At 62.0% G+C, this 25,079-nt stretch overlaps 1 protein-coding gene across 1 annotated transcript; it reads right to left on the bottom strand.

Annotated features, from left to right (window-relative positions):
• Positions 1 to 6,190: 6,190 nt before the first annotated feature.
• Positions 6,191 to 22,168, bottom strand: CNN1 (calponin 1). The gene is made up of 7 exons (XM_039515148.1): positions 21,998 to 22,168; positions 9,515 to 9,636; positions 8,917 to 8,983; positions 8,175 to 8,312; positions 7,472 to 7,582; positions 6,717 to 6,863; positions 6,191 to 6,514 (listed from the first exon to the last, which is right to left on the bottom strand). The coding sequence occupies exons 1-7, from the start codon at positions 22,058 to 22,060 to the stop codon at positions 6,269 to 6,271; spliced, it is 894 nt and encodes a 297-aa protein (XP_039371082.1). The 5' UTR covers positions 22,061 to 22,168; the 3' UTR covers positions 6,191 to 6,268.
• Positions 22,169 to 25,079: the final 2,911 nt, after the last annotated feature.

The following is a 25,079-nucleotide window of genomic DNA, read 5'->3' as shown; positions in this document are numbered from 1 at the left end:
TTCTTGAGTCTGCCCATGGTGACAAGTGTGTTTTTTACCTTCTGAACGTCCAGACTGAGCAGAACCTCGGCTTGCGGCTCGGTTTGGTGGTCCCTGCTCTGATTTATTTTGGGGCCAACGTCCCCCTCTCTTAGATTCAAAGCGTTGGCCTGTGTTCTGATGCGGCAGTTACTCAGGGGCTCGCAGGAGGCAGTCGCTCAGCCGTTGGCGCCGCTGAGTTTTACGGTGGTGGCAGATCCCTGGCTGAACTGGTATGGGGCCTGTGGTGGATGGGCAGAGGATTGTCTGCAAGGGGGCACGTGAATCGGAGGGAGACGGGATGGGCTAAATTAGCCACCGTAGCCTCCCTCGGCTTTTACCTGCTGCTTTTAACTTGAGGAAATTCGTATTGTATGAAGCGGTTTCCTTGGATCTTCCTGGATGGTACCAGCAGCGCCTGGAGCTCCTTCCTGGCCACGGACTGGTTTACAAGCCCCGGCCTTGGGCAGCTGCATGGGCTGGGGGTTAAGCTGTTCTGAGTTCCAGGCTGGCTTTGGACACCGTTCCCTGGGGGGGGGTGCAGAGCAGGGTGTGGCGAGCGGCTGTCCCGGGTTTGTTCTGGGAGGAGGGGGGCTCTTTAGAAATTGTTTGCAGTGGTAGAATGGCCCGTTAATAAATGCCGTTGGGGGGAAGGGGTCTTCGTGTGTCCTTTACTGTCGTTGGTGTCACATGGTGTTACGGAGTGTGGGGGAGCCCGGCCCTGCACCCCTCTTCCTGGGACTCCCAGTGACTCTCAGCCAGCCAGTAAAACAGAAGGTTTATTGGACAACAGGAACACAGGATACAGTAGAGCTCGTGTTCAGAGCCAGGACCCCTCAATCTGGCCTTTCTGGGGGTTCAGGGTGTCTGGATTCCAGCACAGGTTCCCCTGCAAACCCACCACCCCGGTCCCAAACCAAAAACTGACCCAACCCTCTCCACTCAGCTCCTTTCCTTTGTCTAGCTTCCCGGGCAGGGGTGTCGACCTCCCTTCCCCCAGGCCTAGCTCATGTTACAAGCTGAATACCTGTCTCTCACCTATCTCGACAGCCCCTACTCCACCACACATGGCTTCTGGGCCAAGTGGCCGGACTCATTTCCCTGAGGCAGGGGGGAGTTTGCGCAAGCCACATGCCTGTATGAGAGAGACAAGCAGCGGCAGTAGGACATACTGCGTTCGTTTCCCATCTCTGTGCAAATTCCCTCCCCGCTCTGTGCCTCAGTTTCCCCTTTTGTAAAATGGGGTTAATAACTGCTGCGAGTATGTGGGGTTTCTGCCTCGCAAGGCTGAGGAGCTGCTCGGATTGCACATCTGCTGATTTACTGCCCCTTACCCATCCCCCGTAGCTTTAGGCAACTGAAGGTTTATGGTGTGTCAACGAAAAAAACCCCAAACGAACCCCCGGCCCTGAGTCTGAGACTGGTCACCTGCCTTGGGCAGATTGCGCTGTGGGGCTAAAAACAGCCGGGTAGCCGGGCCTGCCTGGGCTCCCAGCCCTGCCCCCTTGCCAGGTTTCAGAGCTCGGGCTCCAACCTGAGTCACACCGTTTACACTGCTGACGCCAGCCCTGCAGCAGGAGCTGCCCGAGTCAGCGGCTGTGGGCTCGGGGCCCTGCTGCCCCCACCCCGCGTGGGCTTCGTGGCATCGCTGGGCCGCGGGCGGTAGCTGACGCAGGGTCCCAGAGGCGAGGAGTGTTCTGGGGCCCTGCACTGGCCAATGCAGGTTCCTTACTCAGCGAAATGAGCCGAAATCGCACCCGGGGCTGCGTTCCAGCAAAGGCCAGAAGGCTGCAGGGCCGGGAGAGCGGGAGCTGTGGGGGTGGAAGCAAATCAGCTGAGCAGGCGCCATTTGTTCTGGTAAACAGCTGTAAAAGCAGCTGGGCCCTGACTGGTGAGGTGGGGGGGGGGGGGGAAGCTCCCTGGGCCCTTCGCACTTCACTGTTCAAAGCGCATGTGGCCTTTAGAAGCTGTGAGGAATGTGGCTCTGGCAGGGCAGGGGCTGAGAACACTGGCTGCGGGGCCGGGCTGAGCGAGTTTTGCTTACGAATCTCTGCCTGTGCCCCTCACTCCTGCCCCACGGCCCCCTCCCCCAGCTCTGCCTGTGCCCCTCACTCCTGCCCCACGGCCCCCTCCCCCAGCTCTGCCTGTGCCCCTCAGGCCTGCCCCACGGCCCCCTGCTAGCCCGGCCCCCTCCCCCAGCTCTGCCTGTGCCCCTCAGGCCTGCCCCATGGCCCCCGGCTAGCCCAGCCCCCACCCCCCAGCGCGGCCGGTGCCCCACACTCCTGCCCCACGGCCCCCTGCTATCCCAGCTCTGCCTGTGCCCCTCAGTCCTGCCCCATGGACCCCTCCCCCAGCACTGCCCGTGCCCCTCACTCCTGCCCCATGGCCCCCAGCTAGCCCAGCCCAGACCCCCCAGCACTGCCCGTGCCCCGCACACCAGCCCCCCCGCCCCCTCCCCCAGCTCTGCCCGTGCCCCTCACTCCTGCCCCATGGCCCCCTGCTAGCCCAGCCCTGACCCCCCAGCTCTGCCCGTGCCCCTCACTCCTGCCCCACGGCCCCCAGCTCTGCCCATGCTCCTCAGGCCTGCCCCACGGCCCCCTGCTAGCCCAGCCCTGTCCCCTCAGTCCTCACCCACGGCCCCTGCCATCCTTGCCCTGGCCGTCCTGCATGCACAGCTTTGCTCGTGCTTCTCCACTCTGGCCCGTTGCTCCCCTGCTATTCCCGTGCTACTGTCCTCCCATCTCCCGTGCCCCAGGCCTGCCCACGGGCCTCGCTCCCTGTTGTTTCCGGGCTTGGGCCTCGTGTGCGGCCCCGGCAAGTCGGCCTGAGCGAGATGGCGCTTTGACGGGCAGAGGAGCCAGAGACCCAACACACTTTCTTCACTGGTGGCCTTGCATGAGCCCATCACCTGCAGGCGCAAAAGGCCCCTCGCTCAGACGCTCCTGGTGACTCGCAGCAGGGGGCTGCCCCAGCCGGCGTGGCCTCGAGCGGCTGCAGCCAGGTAGGAACAGCGCAAAGAGTGTGCGATGCGCTCGGGGGAGGGAGGCGGTTACTTCGTGCTTAAACCTCCCTCCCTCCTTCATGTTTCCTTCCCTGGCTCTGTAGACGCATCCTGGCCATGGCGGACTGGAGGGACCTCGAGAGGTATCTCCTCCAGCCCTTGCCCCGAAGCGGGACCTAGCCTACGCCCGCATGGCCCCAGCATAGACGCAGCCTACGCCGGCAGAAGTTGTCCTGCGGGGGGAGGGACACCACCTCCCCAACCACTGTCAGCAGAAGCCGGCTTCTGTCAGCAGAGCTGCAGCCACGCCGGAGGTTTTGTTGGCAGAGCTCCGGCAGCGGAAGGGTTTTTGGTCCCCCCCCCCGATCTAGCTTTACCGGTGTTGGTTTTAAGCAGAGAACAGGCCTGCAGCATCAGTTCTTTGCGTGTGGTCTTCTAAAGTCCTGGCGTGCAACCTGGTCCTTCCCACGCGCCGTTCTTCTTTTGCGGATGAAGCCGGGTCTCTCCTCCCCCACTCCCAGCCCTGCTGCAGCGTTACCTCCGTCGTGCTGGGCCACCCCGCTCCTCCGAGGCACACGTGCCATTTCACCTTTGCTTTGAAGACCTTAACAGGAACTCCCTGAAACAGGGCCGCGCGGCGTCGACCGGGTTTCTTGCTTGCATTTTACTATGGCTGCCACGGCAGCAGAGAGTCCTGTGGCACCTTATAGACTAACAGACGTATTGGAGCATGGCTGCTACGTGTCATGTCAAGAACAGAATCGCAAACTCTCCGGGACCTGGTGCGGAGACGTGTAACCAGAAGAGTTGTGGAGGGACTGTCCCTGCAGTGCCGACCTCTCCCGGATGTGGCTCTAGCCCTGCGAAGGGCTCATCTAGAGGGGTAACGTGGCTTTTAAGGGGGGATGTGGGGTGTCTAAGGAGCACCCGTCTGCCCGTGACCGCGTGAGGAGGCCGGAGCTGATCATGGGTGGCTGATGTGCCGGTGGGGAGCGGTGCCGGTGGCCTGCGTGTGGGCACGTCACCCCCTGGTGGCCGATCTTACAGCTGCGTCCCCGAAGCTACGGTGGCAAGTTTGGGTTGAAGGATCTGGGTCTGAGCCCGTCTCTCCCCACGTCCGGCAGCGTTTGTGGGCGGGTGTCAAAGCCTTTCTGTGTCAGTGCTAAATTACTGGCTAGGGCCCTGGGCACCGGCTGGTAATGGGGTTTACAGACAGAGCGGGGAGGGGGGTTGTGGCCGGCCGGCCAGGGTTCAGTTACCAGCAGGAGCTCGGGCAAGTCACTTCATCTCAGTACTTCAGCGTCTCCCCTGTTCCAGGGGACGGTGACCTCCCTGCTGCGCGGGGGTAAATCAATCCATCCGGGCAGAAAGCCATGGCAGGGCTTGAGCGTCTGAACTCATCCTTACCGTTGATGCCTGCTGGAAAATGAGCATTTCCAGAAGGCTTGAAAGCACTTAAACACTCACTGACCCTCTTTAGCCTGATCAGACATTGCCAACTAGCCTGTGTCGACCCAGGCATCCTGGGAGGAGGGAAACCCGCCTAGCGGTCGGTGTTCGCTACGCAGCCTCCTCTGTTAAAGGGACGCTGTGGGGCTGACCCTCTGTCCGCAGTCATTGGACCCGATCTGTGCGCTTGTAAAGCCAAGAGTGCTAGAAATCAGCGGCGGGGAGGATAGACAAAGGTGGTGGTGAACAGGCCTCAGTTCCTCCATCTGTAAAATGGGGGATATTTGTGCTGAGGATTACTGGTAGGTGCTCTAATAATAATATGCTAAGCTGGGCCAGACAGGTCCCTTCACACAAGAGAGGCCCGTGGAAAAAGTGGTTGCACCACGAACCGCAGCAGAGCGAAGGGCTTGGATGTGACTGGCTCTGTGCAATTGACTAGATCTCATTTTGACCTTCCCTTTTACACGCAGGATTCACCTGCGAAGACAAATGTCCAGGAAGCTCTTCAAGAAGATTAGAAACAGGTTTAGAAAATATAGGTGGTTGTTTTTTTCTCCTTGTTTTATTGTGCCACAGTGAGAGATTAAAAAGTGCTCATCAGCAGAAAATTACAAACTGCCGTAATATCCGTTTATAAATCACTTGATCCGGAGTTGGTTTTTTAAAGTGTTTAGTTTGCCAGCATGCAGAGTAAGGGAAATCTTCCTAGGCTTTTAAAGGCAGCCCGGCCTGTAGGAAATGTAGTGGCTTATCTCAGTAGTTCACACTCCTATTTTCCCCATACGTTAGATTGTCACCAAACTACTCCTAACAACATGACAATAGCAGAGGCGGCCGAGCGGGTTACCCTTCCAGGAGCTCAGCAGTGTTCGTGTGCGGGGAGAGGGTTTCTCACTTAGACTTGCAACTGGAAAACCTGCCGACACAAAAACTTGTTATTAGTCGGGGGTGCTGTCCTGGTGGTAAATGGAAGTGTGTGTCGGGGTGTATATAGAGTGAGTCTCTTATATACACACACGGAGACTCTTATTTACAGACGAGGCATCTGTCCCTTTTCAAAGCCCAGAAATGTTAGGAGAACCTTTGACAGGGACCGGGGAGTGTGTGTGTGTCTCCTCCTGTCCTGTGGTTGTACTAGTCCCATCCCTCCCTTGTGTCTGCTCAGGCCACTACTGCGAGGGGTGTTACACACCTGGGAGCGCGGGGAATACCTGGCCAGTCGAGCAGGAAGTACTCTCCCTAGATGCGCTTAGCCGTCAAGCAGTGAATGCAATCGCAGGCCGGTTCATTTCACCAACTTGTTCGTTCCCCTTGCTTTAGGAAAGGGGATGGGGGGGCGGCGGCATTTCTAGAGCACTTGGGTGGGGGTGGCGGGACGGGGGTGAGTGTCTCCGAGCCGAGACGCTGGTGCTAATGGTGAAAAAGCACTAATGTTTCTGGCTTTTCACGTCTACATCTATCCTTCCCCCCGACCCCAACTACTCCTGATTGAACTGAGGCTAGTTCTAGGTCTGTGCATTGTCAAGTGCTGGATTATACATCTGAAAGCAACTTAAATAAAGGGGGGGGGGGTCTGACGGGGCTGGATTTTGTTTCTAGGGTTGGGGGAGCTGGATTGGGGGACCCTCTGGGAGCAGGTTAGTGTTGTGAGGGGGGGAGGGGAGCAGTCGGGATTTCCTCTTATTCCTCTTTTTAAAGTAATCATTTGCTTTTTTTTTTTTAAAAAAAAGTTTCTTCTAGCGCCCTGGCTGCGTGTCTCTGATCAGTCCAGGCCTCGGCCCGGCCCGGCCCGGCCCCTCATTCGGAGTTGTAGAAGTTGTGCTGGCTGTGGTTGTACTCGTCCTCGCCGACCATGGCGTAGTTGGGCTGGAGGCAGTACTTGGGGTCGTAGACCTGGCGGGGCAGCCCGTACACGGTCATGCCCTGCTGCGAGGCGCCCTTGTTGCTGCCCATCTGCAGGGAGACGTTGAGGCTGTCGCAGTGCTCCATGCCCAGCGTGGGCTCGAAGATCTGCCGCTTGGTCCCCGGGGCCGTCATGCCCGCCTGCAGGGAGAGGAGGGGGGTCAGCTGGACAGGACGGCAGATGCGAAGGCTCAAGGATACCCGGCAGTGGGACTGGAGGCTTTGCTCTCTAGACGCTAGTCCCCCCCCGCCCCCCACCGAATGGCAGCAGGCTGGGCTCGGGGGGGGGAGCCCCCCACCCCTTTCCCGCTCCCACGCCTGCTCCTTGGCTTGCGTCTCCTACCTGGCTGGCTCCCTTGTTCGTGCCCATCTGCAGGCTGATGGTGGCCTGATCCAGGGGCTGGTCCGTGCCCAGCTTGGGGTCATAGAGGTGCCGGCGGGTGCCGTACGCCGTCATGCCCTGCTGGCTGGCAAACTTGTTAGTGCCCATCTGGAAGGAGAAGCGGCGTGAAAGCGAGTGTGTGGATTCGCGCTGGCTGCGTGCGAGCCGATCTCTGCCCTCAGCCGGCCGCTGCTCTTGGCATGAGGCTTTGCCACAGGGGTGGGCACCACGATGCCCAGAGAGCTGTCGCCCGGGCGGAGTGGGAGTCCCCAGCCACCCCTGGGAGGTGGGAGAAGGGTTTGCCGGCTCCCACCCTTGGCTGAGGTTTGGGAACGGCCGGTGCCCCAGGTATCTCCTGCACCATTGTAGTGAAACTCTGCCTCGAGCTCACCAGGTTTTTGCTTTCAGCTCCGAGGGTCCCGGGGAAATCTCGGGTGTTGCACAAACCGGGGCTGTCGCACGTTAGAGAAGCCCCGGCTAAGGGGGCAGAAAAGGAGCCGCTGGCTTTCCCACCCCCCTGCCTGGCTGGGCTCTGCAGCCGCTTGAGGGGGCAGAGTGACACCAGGGGCTGAGCTAGACAGAAACCTCAGCTGCATCAGCTGGGCTTCCGCTGCGCGCCCTGGGGCCGGTCTGTGTTTCCGCTGGGCCCCGCGGGATGGTGCTGGGACCCGATCTCTGAGCTCCCGGGGCTGCCAAGGGGCCGCGGGGTCACAGACCTGCAGCCCGATAACGTTCCGTCCTTCCTTCAGCTTCTCCGGCTGGAAGCGGCGCTGATGCTTCTCGGCGTATTTCACACCCATGTTCACTTTGTTGCCTTTTGTCTTGGCCTGCGGGGAGGTGGGAGCAAACAGGGCTCACGTGGGGATGGCTGGAGGGGTAAATCTCCCTGCCCCCTACACCCCCCTGCTGCAGAAGCCCACGGCCCAGCCTGGAGTAGGGGGACCAGGCCCCGTCTCCAGCTCCCGTGTTCCCAGCAAAGCCAAGGCTGGTGCTGTGAGCCATGGTGGGTGGGTGAGAGGAGGAGCCCCTCCCCAGGGGGGTGGGGGGAGATGACTTCAAGCATGAATCTGTGCGTTCGGGGGGGTGCGCGGCTGCGTCAGTCCCACCCATCACTCCAGCCCAGCTAGTCCTGGCCGGCTCTGGCCCCTCGTGCTGAGTGCGATCAGCAAACCAGGGGTCGATTCCTGAGTGGGTCTGGCGTGGAGTGTGGGGAGTGGCTGAGGCTGGTTCTGATCAGCAGCCGTGTCTGCAAAGCCCCCCAAGCAGGGGGCTGGAAGGACGCCCGCGCCCTGCGGCTCCGCCCAGGGGCGCCGCCTCCCCCCGAAGGTCTCTTCAGGTGCCTTCGACGTGCCAGGACCCCCCTGCCGGGTGGGGCCGTGCTAGGGGCCGGATGAGCCGCGCTGCCGCTGCCGGACTCACCTGGCTCGCCAGGGCGATCAGGGTGGACTGCACCTGCGTGTAGTTCGTGCTCTCAAAGAGGTCGTTGGCTTCGAAAATGTCGTGTGGCTTCACGCCGTACTTGATGGCGGCCTTGATGAAGTTACCGATGTTCTCGAGCTGCAGCGGGACGGCAGGTGGTTACGGAGCGGCCGGTGGGTCCCGGCTGCTCCACCCCGCCCGAGCCCAGCACCAGACGACCCCCCCCCCGTCCCCACCCAACCGTTCTCGGGATTCCTACAGCAGGACCGAAAGGCTCCGACCCACCGGAGCGTCCCAGCTGAGCCTCTGCTGACCCCTCCCTGCCCCACGGAGATGCCCAGCTCTCCATGCAGGACCCCAAGTTTTGTCTTCCCGGAGTACAGAGAGGGGCCCCGCTCCCTTGTCGTCTGCCGGGCCGCTCTGGGCTTTCTCCTCCCGGCACGGGGGCTGTGCTGGCGAGGGCTCTGTTGTGGACGGGGTGAGAGCTGGGTCTGGCCCTGCCCACCCGTTGCTCCAGCCGAGGAAGGCTGCAGTGCCAGTCTCTCCCCCCAAAGATTTCCCTGTCGGGCAACCCCCACCCTTTCCTGGGGCGTCTCCCAGCCCCCTTAGGGAGCCTGGGCCCCCAACACAGCCGGGGCAGAGTCCCCCGACGGCTGGACTAGCTTCAAGGAGCCTGTCTAGCGTGACCCCGGCGGGGATCCTAAGCCAGGCGCCACGGCCAGGGCAGCGATGGAGCCTTCACCTGGTGCCAGTTCTGAGTGGACTCGTTCACCTTCTTCACGGAGCCCGGCTGCAGCTTGTTGATGAGTCTGCAAGGAGAAGGCCCGACAACGGGTTATGTGTGGTGGGGCGATGGGAGGCAGCTGGCTCTGGGGTGGGACGCAGGAGCTGGTAACCGGGGCCCACATGCCAATCGGGCAGCAGGGGGGGCGCCCACATCCCGCTGAAATGAGGTTGGGGGGGGATGGGCCGGAGAATGGGAGGGCCCCGGGTTGAATGTGGCCGTGGGGGTTGGGCTAACGCCCCCCGTCAGGCAGGAAATCCTATGGGATCTGCAGGGATGGTGCTTCAGACCCTCCCGTAGCACAGCGCCCCCTAGTGCTGCAGCCGGCAGTGACTCCAACGGGGGAGCCCTTCTCCTGTCCGAGGCCTTGGCCAGCCTGCGCTGAGGGGGACCCGGCTGGGAGGGGAGATGTCGGGGTATGGCTGGAATTGGGCCACACTCCCACCCCAAGTCTTGCAGAACGATGCCGGGGGATCTCTTACCGCCCCCAGGATCCCAACCCCCCATTGCTGGGGAGCTGCCCCCCCCCCAGCAGGGCAGGGCCCCCCATCCTCACTTGCACAGGATGACGCCGTCCTTCAGCCCCTCCATGAAGTTGTCTCCAAGACGCTCCCCCGTCATGTCCTCGATCCACAGCCGCAGCTCCTGCTCCCGCTGGGGGTCGTACTTCTGCGCTAGCTGTAAGGGAACCAGAGGGCATTGGGCACGGCTGAGCTGCCGTGTGCCAGGCCGCTGGGTGACAGGCGAGCGGCGGAACCGGGCGAGCAACACCCTGGGGTGCACCAGTGGCCCCCCTTGCCTTGTTTGAGGCAATGCCCCGTTGGCATCATGCCCCGCCCTGGCATTCTGCTGGGCCCATTAGCAAGCGTCCCCCATTGCTGATCTCAGCCCCTCTGCACAGCGCGGGCCAATATCCCCATCGCCTGCCCAGGGCGGAGCCTGCGAACAGCCAGAGTCTGGTTTGGGTACAAATACTCCGAGGTAGCGGGGCAGATTTCAAGGCCAGATTTCTGGGGAGTGTGGGCCAGAGAACTTCCCCTGTGATCCCTGCGGCCCGTGGGGATGAGCTTGAGAAACACCCGGCTCCGAGTGCGGGAGGGTCCAGCCCTGTCCCTCCATGTAGCTGCACTGATGGTTAATCGCCACCGGCGGGCAAAATCTGCCCCTTCAGCTTCCAGCCGTTGGACTGGGTTCTGCCCTGGTCTGCCAGTACCAAGAACCCTCTCTTCCCTGTGGGGGGACTGCTAGGGAATTGTGAACCTGCATAGCCAGCCCCCATCACCGGGGCGTCTGGGCGCCTTGCAGGCTTTAATATATGTATCCCCCCAAACCTCCCAGGAGGCAGGGCAGCACCGTTATTCCTGTTGTGCATCTGGGGAAACCGAGGCACAGAACAGCCTGTTGTGCATCTGGGGAAACTGAGGCACAGAGCAGCTACATGACTTGCCTGTGGTCTCACAGAACTGGCTGCAGGCTAGAGCTGTAACCACTGGACTGTCCTGTCTCGGGGCCCTTGGGCTGCCACAAACCTCTCCAGTATTTGTTTAAACCCGCTGTTGCTGCTCGTTTGCCAGCACGGGGCCATCTCCGATCTGCACCCTGCGTACCTGGGATCAGTTTGTGAACCTTTCACCAGTGTGTGGTCCCCCACCTCCCATCCCATTGGCTCGTGACTGATATCTCCATGGCAACCCCAGCAACTGGTTCCCGGGAAAGAAGCGCCAGCCCGTTGGGGAATTAAATGGGTGATGACAATGATCGGGGGCCTGGAAAAAAAAATCTCCCGCTTGAAGAGAGACGGCAGAGACTGGAATTGTTCCCCTTAGCGAGGAGGCGAATAAGAGCCGACGCGATCAAAGTACACAAGATAACGACGGTGCTAGAGCCGGGGGCGCGGGCGTTGCTGATCTCTCTGTCCCGCGGCGTGAGGACAAGGGCACAGGCATGCGAAGGAAGCCAGTTAGAAACGCATGAAATCCTTTTGTGCTCCCCGTGGCCTGCGGAACTCCACGCCGCAGGAGGGAACGCACGTCACAAGATTCAGCGAGGGACTGGCCGTTTCTGGGGATAACCCAACTAGCCACCGTTCGAATAGCGAATAGCTTTGGCCGGGATAGAAAACCTCAGGCTTCAGCCAGTCTCTCACTCTGGGGGGCAATTACCCCATCCAGGAACTGGCCCTGCAGGCGAGGAGGCTGAAGGGGCTGGAGGCTCGGAGAAGCACCTTGCGCAGCAGCGGCAGCTTCCCCTACTCTGCAAGCACCAGGGGTGGGGGGCTCAACCCTCAGCCCACCCACTCCCCCCTTCCCCCAAGCCCCCACCCTTAACCTGCCTCCTCTCACCCCCCCTTTACTCCGCACGCCGCGTCCTCGCTCCTCCCCCTCCCTCCTGAATGCCCCAAGCCAGCTGATTGCTGGGGGGGGCGGAGGGGGAAGGCGCTGATCCGGGGGGTCTGCTGGCAGGCGGGAGCTGCTGGGGGGGCGGAGGGGAGCTGATAAGGGGGCTTCCAGCTGTGATGTTATAGAGGAGCATTGCACAACTTTCAATGGAGCATGTTCTGTAATTGAGCAGATCGAGCCGACGTTAAGCGAGGACGTTAAGTGAGGAGTTACTGGATCTTCCGTGGTGCTGGCCACGGAGACAGGCTCCTAGGGCCCTGGTCCGGGCCAGTCTGGGGAGCCACGTTGTTCCTGGGACAGTTCATGATTTTTAGCTGCTTTTAACAGCATCTGGAAATGAGCAGGCGGCCCCGGCTAACTGGCCAATTTGCTGCTGAGCAGCCCCCAGTTTGGGAGCCCGTCCCCTGGAATATGCACCCCCAAAAGACGGGAGGCACCAGCGGAACAAATGAGTTTTCCCGTGGATGGATTTTCTCCTGCAGTGGAGCTGTATCCCTGGCCCAGACAGGGGAGGCCGGTCTGCCCCGAGGCAGGCTGGCTTTGTGGTTACTGAACCGGCCACAGCCTTCCCGGGGCGAGTCACTGCGTCCCTCTGGGCTCAATTCCCCAGCTGTGAAATGCGGAGGACGATCTTCAGCTCTTTGGGGCAGGGACTCTCGCTCTCTGGGTCTGTGCAGCACCTGGCGCGCGGTGCCCTGATCGCAGGGGCGACCGCCATACAAATACCAGCACCAGCGGGGCTCTGTTCTACACCCGCCTGGCGCATCGCTGCGTCTGGAGGGGGCAGAAAGCGCCCCAGGCTGGGTGGCCGGGGTCTAGGTAACCCCCGTACCCTTCTCTGGTAAAACGGAGCCCGTCTGCCGCAGCTGCTGCCCTGGCCCCAGCCCTGCCAGGGGACAAATATCTCCAGAGTCCAAACTCTTTATCTGGAAATGTGCTTCTGCCCCAGCTCCCTGTGCTCCTTCTAAGGGCCGTCTGACCCCCCCGAGCAGCCATCAGTGCCCCACTGTGGCCTCCGAAATGCTTCGCTCCTGTTCTCCTGGGAAGCCCAGGCTTGAATGACAAGAGGCAGCTCTGACATGTTTATGATCCATCTCTGCCAAACTCCCTGCCCGGGGGCGAGTCCCACGCTGGCTGCCAGGAAAGGAGCTCGAGGGATGAATTCATTGGGGATGGGCTGCACTCGCAAAGGGAAGCCGAGTTCCCAACTAGCAGGCTCTGGCCCGTCTCCCCCTGACTCAGTATTAGCTCGTAACAACGAAACACCTCGGTGAGTTCTGGAGCCCCCCGAGTCCAGACCTGCACTTCCCTGACTGCTGAAATGCGGCCACCTCTGGGGTGGAACGCGGCAGCTGGTTCGCCACCGATGGAAAGAACTCCTCCTTCCTCGTGTTAGTCCATTGACTCTGGAGTGACACCAGGAATCCGTTTGGCCCCAGAGCCGGAAAATACCAAGAGGCAGACAGTGCTGCTCACTGCTGGCATTTGGCGCAGGGCACCAGAGTTCAAGGCCCCAGGTCTGGCACTTCTGGCGGCCTGAGTACGAGGAGGTCAGGCTGCCGGTTTCATGGCTTTCGGGTGCTGCCGGCTTTGTGGTCACTACGCTCCCCTGGCTGGGGTCTGCGGGGGCCGCTCAGAGGGCATCGCAGAACTCCTGCCCTGCCCGCCCGCCACTAGGAAGCATTCGTGAGGGCCCCCCAGTCCCTGGCTGAGTCCGGTCCAGAGCCAGTGCCCACCTCGGGTGTGTGAACCTAACATACAGGAGCCAAATTAGTGCCGGTGATAATAGTGTCTCGTGGGGGGTTGCTGAGACCTGGGCAACTCATGTCACCACCTGGCGATCAGGCCCGGCTGCACCAGGCTGGGATCGGAACCGGAGCCCTAGAGCTGATTGCAGGGCCAGTGGCTGGAGGGCCCGGGGCGGCTTTTCCAGCAGCCTCTGAGAAGGGCTGTTAGCAGAGGTCCAGCTGGAGGCCCCGTAAGTCAGAACCTGACCCAGTCTGGACTCCTGGGTTCCAACCCCAGCTCTGGGCGAGGCTGGGGTCTGATACAGCAGGGGGTGGGCCTGGAGTCAGGAGGGGAGCGGGGTCCAGTGGTCAGAGCAGGGGGCTGGGAGCCAGGACTCCTGGGTTCTATCCCCAGCTCTAGGAGAGGAGTGGGATCCAGTGGTTAGAGCAAGAGGAGCCCGGACTCCTGGGTTCTATCCCCAGCTCCAGGAGAGGAGTGGGATCCAGTGGTTAGAGCAAGAGGAGCCCGGACTCCTGGGTTCTATCCCCAGCTCCGGGAGAGGAGTGGGGTCCAGTGGTCAGAGCAGGGGGCTGGGAGCCAGGACCCCTGGGTTCTATCCCCAGCTCTGGGAGAGGAGTGGGGTCCAGTGGTCAGAGCAGGGGCGGGAGCCAGGATCCCCAGCTCTGGGAGAGGAGTGGGGTCCAGTGGTCAGAGCAGGGGGCGGGGCGCCAGGACCCCTGGGTTCTATCCCCAGCTCCGGGAGAGGAGTGGGGTCCAGTGGTCAGAGCAGGGGGCCGGGAGCCAGGACTCCTGGGTTCTATCCCCAGCTCCGGGAGAGGAGTGGGGTGCAGTGGTCAGAGCAGGGGGCTGGGCGCCAGGACTCCTGGGTTCTATGCCCAGCTCCGGGAGAGGAGTGGGGTCCAGTGGTCAGAGCAGGGGGCCGGGAGCCCGGACTCCTGGGTTCTATGCCCAGCTCCGGGAGAGGAGCGGGGTCCAGTGGTCAGAGCAGGGGGCGGGGAGCCCGGACTCCTGGGTTCTATGCCCAGCTCCGGGAGAGGAGTGGGGTCCAGTGGTTCTGTTGCCTGGGAAGGGAGGGGATTAGGAGTCATGACACCTGTTGAATCATTTCACGTCTCGCGTGTTTTGCTTCCCAGCCCTCACTCAGATTTTCTGTGCCCCCCGTGGCCCCTGGCTCCCCAGGGCTGCTGCTGCTTCTCCACCCGCTCCCACTGCGGGCGCACGCCTCAGCCTGTGCCTCGCCCCTTGGGCAGCGCCGCCCCCGGTGGCAGAAATCCCCTCCTGACCCCTGCACCTTAGCCCTGCAGAGCGGGATTGTGATTCCCCCCCAGCTCCGGCCTGCACAGCGGATTGGGCGCAGCCTCGGCCTGCGCCCAAGAAGTTGTTCCTTGTATTCGGGTGAAATATACCGGCTCTGCTCTGGTTAAAAAGCCTGATCCCTCCACCCACCGTTAGCCCCCCCTCCAGGGACCCTCCCTGTTTAAAGTCGGCCCAGTGGAGCATCATCGCCTGTCGCTGAGGCAGGAGGGGGCATGTGTCTCTGAGAGGCGACGATGCGCTGGCAGGCCCATGTATTACGGTAGGGCCGCCCTTACTCCGCTGACGTACGGGAGCCATAAGGGGGGGCACTGGCCCCAAAGGTCCCAGCCAGGCAGCCTGTCCGATGTGATTTCCTGGGTCCTTCTGTGTCCCACAAGCTCCCTCCTAGCAGAGAGCTTCCAAACTCCCCGCTGTTCCCTGCGCGGGACCTGAGTCCTGGTCATACCGACCTGACCCTGGCCAGCAGAGCAGCACGCTGCCCGTTGCATGAATGGGGAAACTGAGGCACAGAGGGCGGCGGGAATGCTGGGATAACCCTACTCTGTGTGGTGCGGAGCCAGTGGGTGTCCAGCCGGGGCACTGGCAGCTCCCAGGCCCTGCCCACCGCGGTGTGAGCCCAGCAGAAGATGGTCCCAGCCCGGAGGTCGACCAGTCCCTTGCGTCTAACGGACGCGCCAGCCTGTGCAGGGGCTGCTGGGAAAGGCCACGCCCCAGGAGTCGGCACCTGCCAGAGCCCAGGCTGGCCCGTCCAGGGTGCTGGGTGGTATCCCAGAGGGGCTGTGGCCGTATTCCTCCCCCGCACCCCGTTGGCCGCGTGCTGCTGCAGCCGGGGAGGCGAGTGAGCGCTCACATTCCTGGGGCCCGGCCCGTCTCCTCGCTCCAGCCCGCCCGTGCCAGGGCCGTCTGCCAACCCAAACAGGCACCAGCCCCTGCAGGAAGAATTCACCAAACTTGGGAGAAAAATGGGGCCGAGCCTGGCTCAGATCCTCATGGATTTATCCCTGGCCGAGGTGAAGGGGGGGATATTTCAGTGGGAGAGAAGGCAGAACCCTGGCGGTGGCCCATGGCGCTAGCTGGGAAGCTGGGGCAGCGCCGAGGTGATCCTGAGCTCCATTAACGAGGAATTTGCTCCTTTCATCTCTCTGGGTGTGTGAAGCGCAGGATCAGATGGGACCCAGGCTGCCACTAAGCACATGGTTATTGTCAGCAGGCCGGTTCCAGGGGCGTGGCTGGCTCAGGAATGGAGCGCGGGGCCTTTCACCTCTAGGGGGCGCCAGCTCCCACGCGGCCCCCGGGCAGGCCATTGGCTGGCCCAGGGAGGCAGGGCCTGGACCGTGCAGCTTGGTTACTGAGCTGGTTCTGATCCAGCGGGGAGGGGGAGGGGGAGGGACGAGTCATTTGCAGTCAGGAGCTGATTGGGGCCCCTGTGAAATGAGTTTGGTGGGTCTCAGCCCGGTTCCTAGGGACAGGGGGGGGTTTCAATTTTGCCTCCGTTGGGCTCTGAGGTCAGGCTCTGAAAGGGCCATGAGGATAAACCGCCCCCTTCCCCTCTGCAGGCCGGGGTGCCCCTGTGCCGGCCCTAAGCACTGCAGCCCCAGAGCGCGGGGCCCACACCAGCACTGCTGGAGTGATCCCACCGCACCCACCATGCTGCCCCCGTGGGAGGGGGAGAGCACTGCCTCCCGCACAATGTCCTGCAGCCTCACCCTAGCAAACCTCCTTGCAATCCCCTGTCCAAGCTGGCCAGTAACCCTGCCAAAGCAAACCATCCAGCAACCCTACCATAACAAACCATCCAGCAACCCTACCATAACAAACCGACCAGCAACCCTACCATAACAAACCATCCAGCAACCCTACCATAACAAACCGACCAGCAACCCTACCATAACAAACCATCCAGCAACCCTACCATAACAAACCGACCAGCAACCCTACCATAACAAACCATCCAGCAACCCTACCATAACAAACCGACCTGCACCCCCCAACCTGGCCGGCAACCCTACCATAACGAACCATCCAGCAACCCTACCATAACAAACCAACCTGCACCCCCCGACCTGGCCAGCAACCCTACCATAACAAACCGACCTGCACCCCCCAACCTGGCCAGCAACCCTACCATAATGAACCATCCAGCAACCCTACCATAACAAACCGACCTGCACCCCCGACCTGGCCGGCAACCCTACCATAACAAGCCGATCAGCACAAAGCCCCTGCCCACAAGCGGGCCGGGAGCCCTGCAGTAAGAAACCTCCAGGGGCACAGTTAACAAATTTGGGGGGTGGGGGGAGCCACTCTTCATGCTCTCTTGCTCCCCTTGCACGTGTCCCCCACTGGTTGCTGCAGCCGTTGGGGGCTTGGGTGACACTTCAGGGAGGAGGGATTGTCACTGGGGCTAGTGTTTAGAATGGGGCGGGGGCTGGGAGTCAGCTAGGTTCCCTCCCCAGCTGTGGGAGGGGAGCAGGGGTGAGCGGGAGCCAGGACTCCTGGGTTCTTGCCCCAGCCCTGGGAGGGAAGCAGGACCTAGTGGTTAGATTGGGGGGGGCGGGGAGCCAGGACTCCTGGGTTCTTGCCCCAGCTCTGGGAGGGGAGCAGGGTCTAGTGGTTAGAGTGGAGAGGGGGCGCCAGGACTCCTGGGTTCCATTCCCAGATCCAGGGAGCTAGTGAGGGGTGTCTGTGTTAGGATTCTGGGTTTTACGGCCAGCACAGACTCTGTAGCTTGGGGAAGAAATTACTTTGGCTCCCCATGACTCAGTTTCCCTCTGTATCAAATGGGGCTAATTTGGCTCTCCCAGCCCCACACCTCTGGACCCTGCCGGCTCCTAGGCACGGGGGGGGGGGGGGAGTCCAGGCCACGATCTCTTCACTGGGATGGCAGGAAGGAGCCCAGTTAGTGCCAGCTCCAGGGGTGGTTTCTGGGACGGACCCCCCCTCTCCCACTGGCAGCCGGGCTGAGATCCAGCAAAGCTCCTGTCCCCCGAGCAGGCGTCCCATCGCCGGGAACAGCTACTGCCCCTTGCCAGCCCGGCCGGGATGCCAGCTGCTGTCGGACGTCCCTGCGTGCCCAGCCCAGGGGATCATGCCAGGGCTCTGCTCTTCCACCTCCTCCCTGGGGCCCCTGCAGGGCAGGGAGCTGGGACCTGGCGTAACTCGAATGATCCCAGCTGCAGCCTCCCCTCCCTGAGCTGGGGATAGAACCCAGGAGTCCTGGCTCCCAGCCCCCTGCTCTAACTCCTAGACCCCCCTTCCCTCCCTGAGCTGGGCATAGAACCCAGGAGTCCTGGCTCCCAGCCTCCCTGCTCTAACTCCTAGACCCCGCTTCCCTCCCTGTGCTGGGCATAGAACCCAGGAGTCCTGGCTCCCAGCCTCCTGCTCTAACTCCTAGACACCCCTTCCCTCCCTGAGCTGGGGATAGAACCCAGGAGTCCTGGCTCCCAGCCCCCTGCTCTAACTCCTAGACCCCGCTTCCCTCCCTGAGCTGGGCATAGAACCCAAGAGTCCTGGCTCCCAGCCTCCCTGCTCTAACTCCTAGACCCCGCTTCCCTCCCTGTGCTGGGCATAGAACCCAGGAGTCCTGGCTCCCAGCCCCCTGCTCTAACTCCTAGACCCCCCTCCCCTCCCTGTGCTGGGCATAGAACCCAGGAGTCCTGGCTCCCAGCCCCCTGCTCTAACTCCTAGGCCCTGCTCCCCTCCTTGGATGGAAGGAGTAGGCCCCTTTCACCTTCCCGCGGGCGGCCGATACCTGATCTGCCATTTCCTCTGGCCGCCCCACACCGTGGGAGGGAAACTGAGTCCCTGCCAGAGCTCAGTTCCAGCCCTGCGGCCGCACAGTCACTCTGCTGAGCCAGCTGACACCTGGGGGGCACCAACACGCAGGCTCCATTGTCGGGCCGGCGGGTGGGGAGGACAGAGGAAGCAGCCAGAGAAGGCCTGGGGCATCGGCCCCACTCCCTCCCCCACCCAGGGGAGCCCCTGAGAGGCACAAGGGCTGGGGTCGCTCTGGGTTCGCCACTGGTGCTGGCAGGGCCTGGCCCGGAGCCCCCCCTGCTCCCCCAGGCCGGCTGGTTGATTTTGTCTCCATTGCAGGGCAGATGCAATTGGGGGGCGGGGGGGGATAATGGGGGATCCCAGGCCAATGTCCTGGGGTGGGGGCTCGGCTGCCCAGGACCGATCCCCCTCGTCCCAGCATCTGGCTCTGGCAGCTGGCACGAGCAAGCAGCTGGGGGGCGGGAGGGGGGTGTCTCCATCTCCGCGGCCTGGGGTGGCTCCCCCACCTGGGATCTCTCAGCGCCGGCTGCCTGGGCCCCGGCGGCTTTATAAAGCAAACATGCCTTATATAGAGCCGCCCGCTCCGGGCCGGCTGTGCAGAATCCCCAAAGCCAACCATATATGGCCAGCCGGCCGCCGGGCCGCGGGGCACCGCGCAGGCTGGCCAGAAAGGTAGCTGAAGAATTCACAGCAGGGTGAACCCCCCCCCGGACACGTGGGGGTCACAGATCAGCAGTAGCGGTTAGCGGTGGGATGGGAGGAGGGGTGCGTCTTTAACCCTCGCTGGGCCCCCGCCGGGAGCACCCAAAGGATCCCGGCGCTGGTTTTCCTCCCGGGGGATGCGTCTGGGGGCACGAGGGATGCAGAGCGCTGGGGATGGGGTGGGGGGAGCCCTGCTTCGTCTCCCGGCTGGAGGCGCCAAGCGGCAGGAAAGCAGGAGGTGACCCCCGAAACCCTGAACGCCGGGTCCGGGGAGCCCCAGGCCCTGAGAGCAGGGAGCCCGCGCCCCCCAGTATTGGTACAGAATCTTGCCCCCTTCTCAGGGGAGGCCCCCCCGGTGGGGGAGGGGTGCAGATCAGTGTTAATTTCGGGGGAGCCGCAGGTGCCGAGGCCGATCTCCCCTGCCGTTCAGAGATGGGGGGGGGCTGTGCCAAATGGAAGAGTCCCCCGGTGCTACCTCTGCTGGCCGGGGTTTGCTGCGGGGACCTGGGGCCTGACGTCCCTCCCCGTGGTTCTTGGCTGCTCCCCACCCCAGAGGTGGCTGCAGTTTGGCGGGGCTGTGTGGGCGGGGGGGCCCAAAGTGCACTGGGCTCCTCGGGGTGATGAGCTCTCTGGGGGTGTATAACACTGGGGAACAGTGACAGTGTGGGGGTGACATCCCAGGTCCCCTCACCCAGCTCCCCAGGGACACTGAAGCAAAGGGAGAGGCGCCCCCACCACTTCCTCTTGGCTGCAGTAGGAAACAACACAAGCTCTAAGCTAGTTAGGCCTTGTGTCCTGTGCCCGTCACCCTGGTATCTGGGCAGCCATCTGCCCCCCCCCCCCGTGCTTTCATGCCCTGGTCTGGGGACCCTACTGGATTAGGATCACGCCCAGCACTTCAGCATCAAAGCCATTAGCCCCGTTTTACAGGCAGGGAAACTGAGGCACAGAGAGGCAAAGGCCTTAGAGGGGAGTCAGTGTGAGATCTGGGACTAGAACCCAGGAGTCCTGACTGCCAGCCCCCCGGCTCTAACCGCTAGACTCCACTCCCTGAGCCGTAGCAGCACTTGGCTGTATCAGTGTCGTGTCTCATACCAGCTACGTCCTGGCTGAGTCCTGACTGGGGCGGCGGGGGTGGGGTGGGGGGTACACGTTCCTGAGCGAGGGTCTGGGGGGGGCGAGGTTCCGGAGCGAGGGGCCGGGGGCGGGAGATGTTCCCAGCTGAGACCTGAGACGGGCCGGGGAGCCGGCTGGGGCCCAGGGAGCTTGTTTCCTGCCAGCTGGAGCTGCAGAGGAGAAGGCTCCCGCGCCAGCAGCGGGGAGAGCACAGGGAGGAGGCCGTGAGGTCAGAGGGCAAAGCCACTGAGCTCTACAACTGGGGAGGGCAGGTGGGGCCACGTCTCGAGCGGGGGGGGGGAGACGCGGTCACACTTTCTCAGGCATGTCGGGAGGAAGGTAGCAACGTCCAGCATGAGCCGGAGGGGGAAGTGGGGGGTGGGATCTAGGGAGCTGGGGGCTGCCGTTCCTTGGCCAGGGGGGATGGGGCTCTTGGGGGGGCTGGAGGAGGGGGGCGGCCATAGCTCAAGCCAGAGGGGCTGTGGGGCTGGAGGGATTAGAAACCATCTGTATCCCAAGGGATGGCTGGGGGCAGACGGCTCCCCGCTCTAGACGCCACAGGCCGGGCTGGGGGGAGGCTTTAATCACCTCCCCTGGCTCTCACCTAGCACTTTCCACAGTACCCCTCCCTGTGTTCGCCAAGGAGCACCCGAGCATTGTACAGGTGGGGAAACTGAGGCACGGGAGGGCAAAGTGACTTGCCCAAGGTCACCCAGCAGGCCAGAGGCAGAGCCAAGACTAGGCCCCAGGCCACTGCTGTGTGCCGGCCAGCAGGGGCCTGTCTGCTCAGGGGGGGTGGGGGTCTCACATCTCAGCCCGGGCTAATGCCCCCACACCCCACAGGGAAGGGGCTGATCTGCACCCTGGGTGGGTGCTGAGCCTGGGGATGGATAGTCGGGGGTGGGGGGAATCCCTGGCTGTCCCCCTCCCCCGCAGTAAATGCCCAGTGCTTTGGCAGGGGCGTGTTGGGAGCACATGGGGCTCTGGTGCCCCCCTCCCCCCCCGGACATCGGGCTCCAAAGGGGGCGTGGAAGCCTGAGCAGCTTTGTGAGGGGGGGGAATCCAGCTTGGAATGAGGCAGGGTCCCCCCAGTGCAGAGAAGGGGGCTGCCCCCCCCAAGTCTGCTTTGGGCGCCTGTCAGAGGGGGAGTGGGGGTGCGGAGAGGGAGGATTGTCTCCAGGTCTGGCACTGGAGCCCTGATCTCTGCCAGACACACACCCCCCTCCCCAGTTCAGTCCTTTGCTGGGCTCCACACCTGTCCTGCTACCTTCTCATCATTCAGGTTTATTAGGTGTATTACGGTAGCACCCAGGAGCCCACTGTGCAAGGGGCTGTACAAACACACCCTCCTGGCTCCTTCTGGGCCATTTCCCTGCCTCCCCTCCACCCTGCTGTTTTAGAGACTCTCCCAGCCCACGGGGGGCACACCCAACACCTCCCCCCTTCCCTGCCCGTCTGTAACCCTTCAGGCCCCGGTCCCTGGGCTAAGCCCCTGTTCTGCCCAGCTGGGGGGCGGGGGGGCTTGATGAGGGGTGCTCCTTCAATCCTGTCCCCCCAGCAGCCCACTGGGTCTTGGTTCCTTTGCTCCCTGCTCTAAGCTACAGGGGCAGAGAGAATCTGGCTGGGGTTCTACGAGTCACGAGGTCAGACCCATGGGCCCGTCCAGCCCGGTGCCTCCCCATCCCTGCCACCCTGGGTCATACTAACGGACCCACCCACCACCGGTCCTTCCCAAGGTGTCCCACCATCCCCAAATGCCCTTGATCTGCGACCCTCTCCCACGGAGACCCAACTCCTTCCTGACCCCCAGCCAGGGGCCAGCGTCTGCCCTGAAGCTTGAGGATGGCTCGTCCTTGGGAGCTGCCGGGCCCATCCTCCAAGGCAGTATTGACCCCCAAAGCGTGGTCCCACATCCCCAGCTGCCACTGGCCCCGATCCTGCGCCGCCCTGGCGTTCTGGGGGGCGATCCCCCCCCTTACCTTGTTCTTGACCTCCGCCGACAGCCCGTAGGCCGGTCCCCGGTTGAAGTGGGCGGTGGACATGCTGCCTGCGTCGCCTGCGGCCTCGCTGGAGCTGGGAGCCCTGCTCGGTGCCCGCTGCGCCTCTGCCTCGTCCTCGCTTTCCCTGCAACTTTTTAAAAGTCTTTGCTCTCCGGCTCTCCCCCCTCCGCATGGCCGAGGGGGAGCCCTTCCCATTGGCCGGCCAGCCGGGCCAATCGCTGCCCGCCGGGGGCCCCTGATGTCAGCCTGTTGGTATTAAGAAGGGATGGAGTCATTTTTTCCACCTTGGGGGGCCACTGGGGCGGCCGCGGGAAATATTTCGAGAACGCTGCGATTTATCACAGGCGGCCGGATTGCCGGGGGGCTGCAGCGGCTGCCGCTCTCCCCACCCGTGTTACGCTCGCTCCACCTCTCCACACGCTTCCCTCCCTGCCACCTCTCGGGCCTGCTTCGGTGGTAGCGGTCTCTGGCGCGGCATCTTCTCGGGCCCAGCCCCTCGGCCCTCCTCTTTCACCGCACGCTGCGCCCCCCCAAAAGGAAAGGGAAGGGGGAAAGCTTTCCCGGAGCCCCAACATTTTCAAAATGGAGCCGGTGGGGGTACGGTCCTTCCCTGCCAGTTCCAGAGCCGCCCAGAGGATTCAGAGGGCCTGGGGCAAAGCAATTTCGGGGGCCTTTTCCATCAAAAAAAGCTGCAATACTATAGAATACTATATTCTCGTGGAGGCCCCTGCTGGGGCCTGGGGCAAATTGCCCCACTTGCCCCCCCCCCGCCCCGGTGGCCCTGGCCAGTTCCTCTGGCCTTCTCATCGGCTCTCGGGTTTGGATTCACACGTCGCCTTGGCAGACGTTCCTCTGGATTTCAGATTTTTTCCGCTATCAGGAATTTTTCTAAACGATCAGAGTACGATTTAATCCCCCCCCCCGTCCGCTCCTTTGAAACAGCTGTGGAATAGATCAAACTCCAGATCCTCTCAGAGGCCACATGTGCACATACCTCTCTGGGCAGAGATGGGCATTGAAAATCCAGGCAGCCCCCGGGGGGATGAAGTTGGTTGCTAATTGTTAGTATTTATTAACAATAATAATGAGGCTGCCTGGCTGGCACCTCAGCGGCTGTAGTTAACAGGTGAACAGGTAGATGGGCATGAAGGACGGATGGATTCAATTTCCTGCTCTGACACAGACTTCCTGTAGGATCTTGGGCAAGTCACTCAGCCGCTCTGTGCCTCAGTTTCCCCATCCGTGCTGGGAATAATTGCCCTGCCTCACAGGGGCTCTGTGAGGAGAAATACATTAAAGCTTGTGAGGTGCCCAGATACTACATAAGATCCTTTGGAAATGCCAGCCTCATGCAGAGCCCTGGTGTTTGATAAAATCAGATAGCGTTACTCCTGATTTACGCCAGCATCACTGAGATCAGAATCAATCCCTCTCACTCCCAGCTCCATCAGGGTCACCAACCCGAACGCGCCCTCATAAATATCAGATGGTTCTCAAAAAACAACCTGACAGCTGCTGACAGCTGCGTCCGGCCGGGGCCGAGTTCAAATCTGCTGATAAGATAGTGGGTGGGGGATGACCACACACACACACACATACATGCTGTCTTTACAGATCCGTGTGCACACACACACTGTCAGTACAGATCCGTGTGCGCACACACACACTCACATGTCTTGTCTGTACAGACCTCTGCATGCTCACACACACACACACACATGCTGTCCGTACGGATCCATGTGCATGCACCCCCCCCCCCGTTAACAGAGATATACATAAATACTCTGGGAATAGAAGACCCGGACATTTCAGCCCCACTGTTTTGGTCTGGGGCTATAGGCTCCTTTGGGACTTAAGCCGAACACTAACTGCCTGAAGTTAGGAGAAATCTCCCCCCTCTGACAGGCTAGTCTGTTATTCTCTCGTGGCTCCGGCACTGGGCACCTGGGCTCTGTCCCTGGGAGGGGAGCGGGGTCTAGTGGTTAAAGCAGATGGGGCGCTGACTCACTTGATAAGTGAACAATGCGTGTTTCAGTGCAGCTCAGTGTAAATGTAAACATCTAGGAACAAAGACTGGGTCGTACTTCCAGGCTGGGGGGCTCTGTCCTGGGGTCAGTGACTCTGAGGGAGGTTTAGGGGTCGTGGCGGAGAATCACACAAGCTCCCAGCGCGACGCTGAGCCCAAATGAGCTAATGTGATCCTGGGAGGCACAAACGAGGGAATCTGGAGGAGGGGTGGAGAGGTGATTTCCCCTCTGGACTGGGCACTGGTGCGCCCACCGCGGGGATCCCGGGGCTGGTTCTGGTGCCCGCCGTCCGAGACGGATGGTGATCAATTGGAGAGGGGGCAGAGAGGAGCCGCGAGAATGATTAGAAAACCTGCCCGACAGTGAGAGACTCAAGGAGCTCCATCTATTTAGCCTAACACGGGACGGCAAAGGGTGACTTGATCCGACTATAAGAACGGATCTGGGGAACAAATGTCGGCTCAGGGCTCCTCGGTGTAGCAGGGGAAGGTGGAACACGCAATCCAGCGGCTGGGAGTTGAAGCTAAACAAATTCAGCCGGGAAACAATTCAGCCTTCGTTGGAACAACTTCCCCGGGGCCGTGCTGGATTCTCCATCCAGCACTGACTATTTTTAAACCAAGGTCCAATGGGTTTCTACACAACCTGTCGTGGGGCAGGTCTCTGGCGTGTATTAGCCAGGAGGTCAGACCAGGTGGTCCCCGGGGTCCCTTCTGGCTTTGGACTCTATGAGTCAGGACTCCTGGGTTCTCTTTGCAGCTCAGAGAGGGGAGCGAGGTCTAGTGAGTGGGGTGGTTGGGGGAGCTGGCAGCCAGGACTCCTGGGTTCTGTTTGCAGCTCAGAGAGGGGAGCGGGGTCTAGTGAGTGGGGTGGTTGGGGGAGCTGGCAGCCAGGACTCCTGGGTTCTGTTTGCAGCTCAGAGAGGGGAGCGGGGTCTAGTGAGTGGGGTGGTTGGGGGAGCTGGCAGCCAGGACTCCTGGGTTCTGTTTGCAGCTCAGAGAGGAGCGGGGTCTAGTGAGTGGGGTGGTTGGGGG

This window comes from Mauremys reevesii, linkage group 25 (assembly GCF_016161935.1).
Source record: "Mauremys reevesii isolate NIE-2019 linkage group 25, ASM1616193v1, whole genome shotgun sequence".
In the NCBI taxonomy this organism is placed as follows: domain Eukaryota; kingdom Metazoa; phylum Chordata; order Testudines; family Geoemydidae; genus Mauremys; species Mauremys reevesii.
The sequence above is the reverse complement of the archived record's forward strand: the minus strand, read 5'-3'. Positions and strand labels throughout refer to the sequence as shown.

What these genes read in the sequence shown, in the direction of transcription:
- CNN1 (XM_039515148.1), bottom strand. Translation starts at nt 22,060, where the DNA reads ATGTCCACCGCCCACTTCAACCGGGGACCGGCCTACGGGCTGTCGGCG. An exon ending in CGGCGGAGGTCAAGAACAAG is followed by an intron (nt 9,637 to 21,997) that starts GTAAGGGGGGGG and finishes GTTCCCTTACAG; the next exon opens with CTAGCGCAGAAGTACGACCC. An exon ending in GACGGCGTCATCCTGTGCAA is followed by an intron (nt 8,984 to 9,514) that starts GTGAGGATGGGG and finishes TTCTCCTTGCAG; the next exon opens with ACTCATCAACAAGCTGCAGC.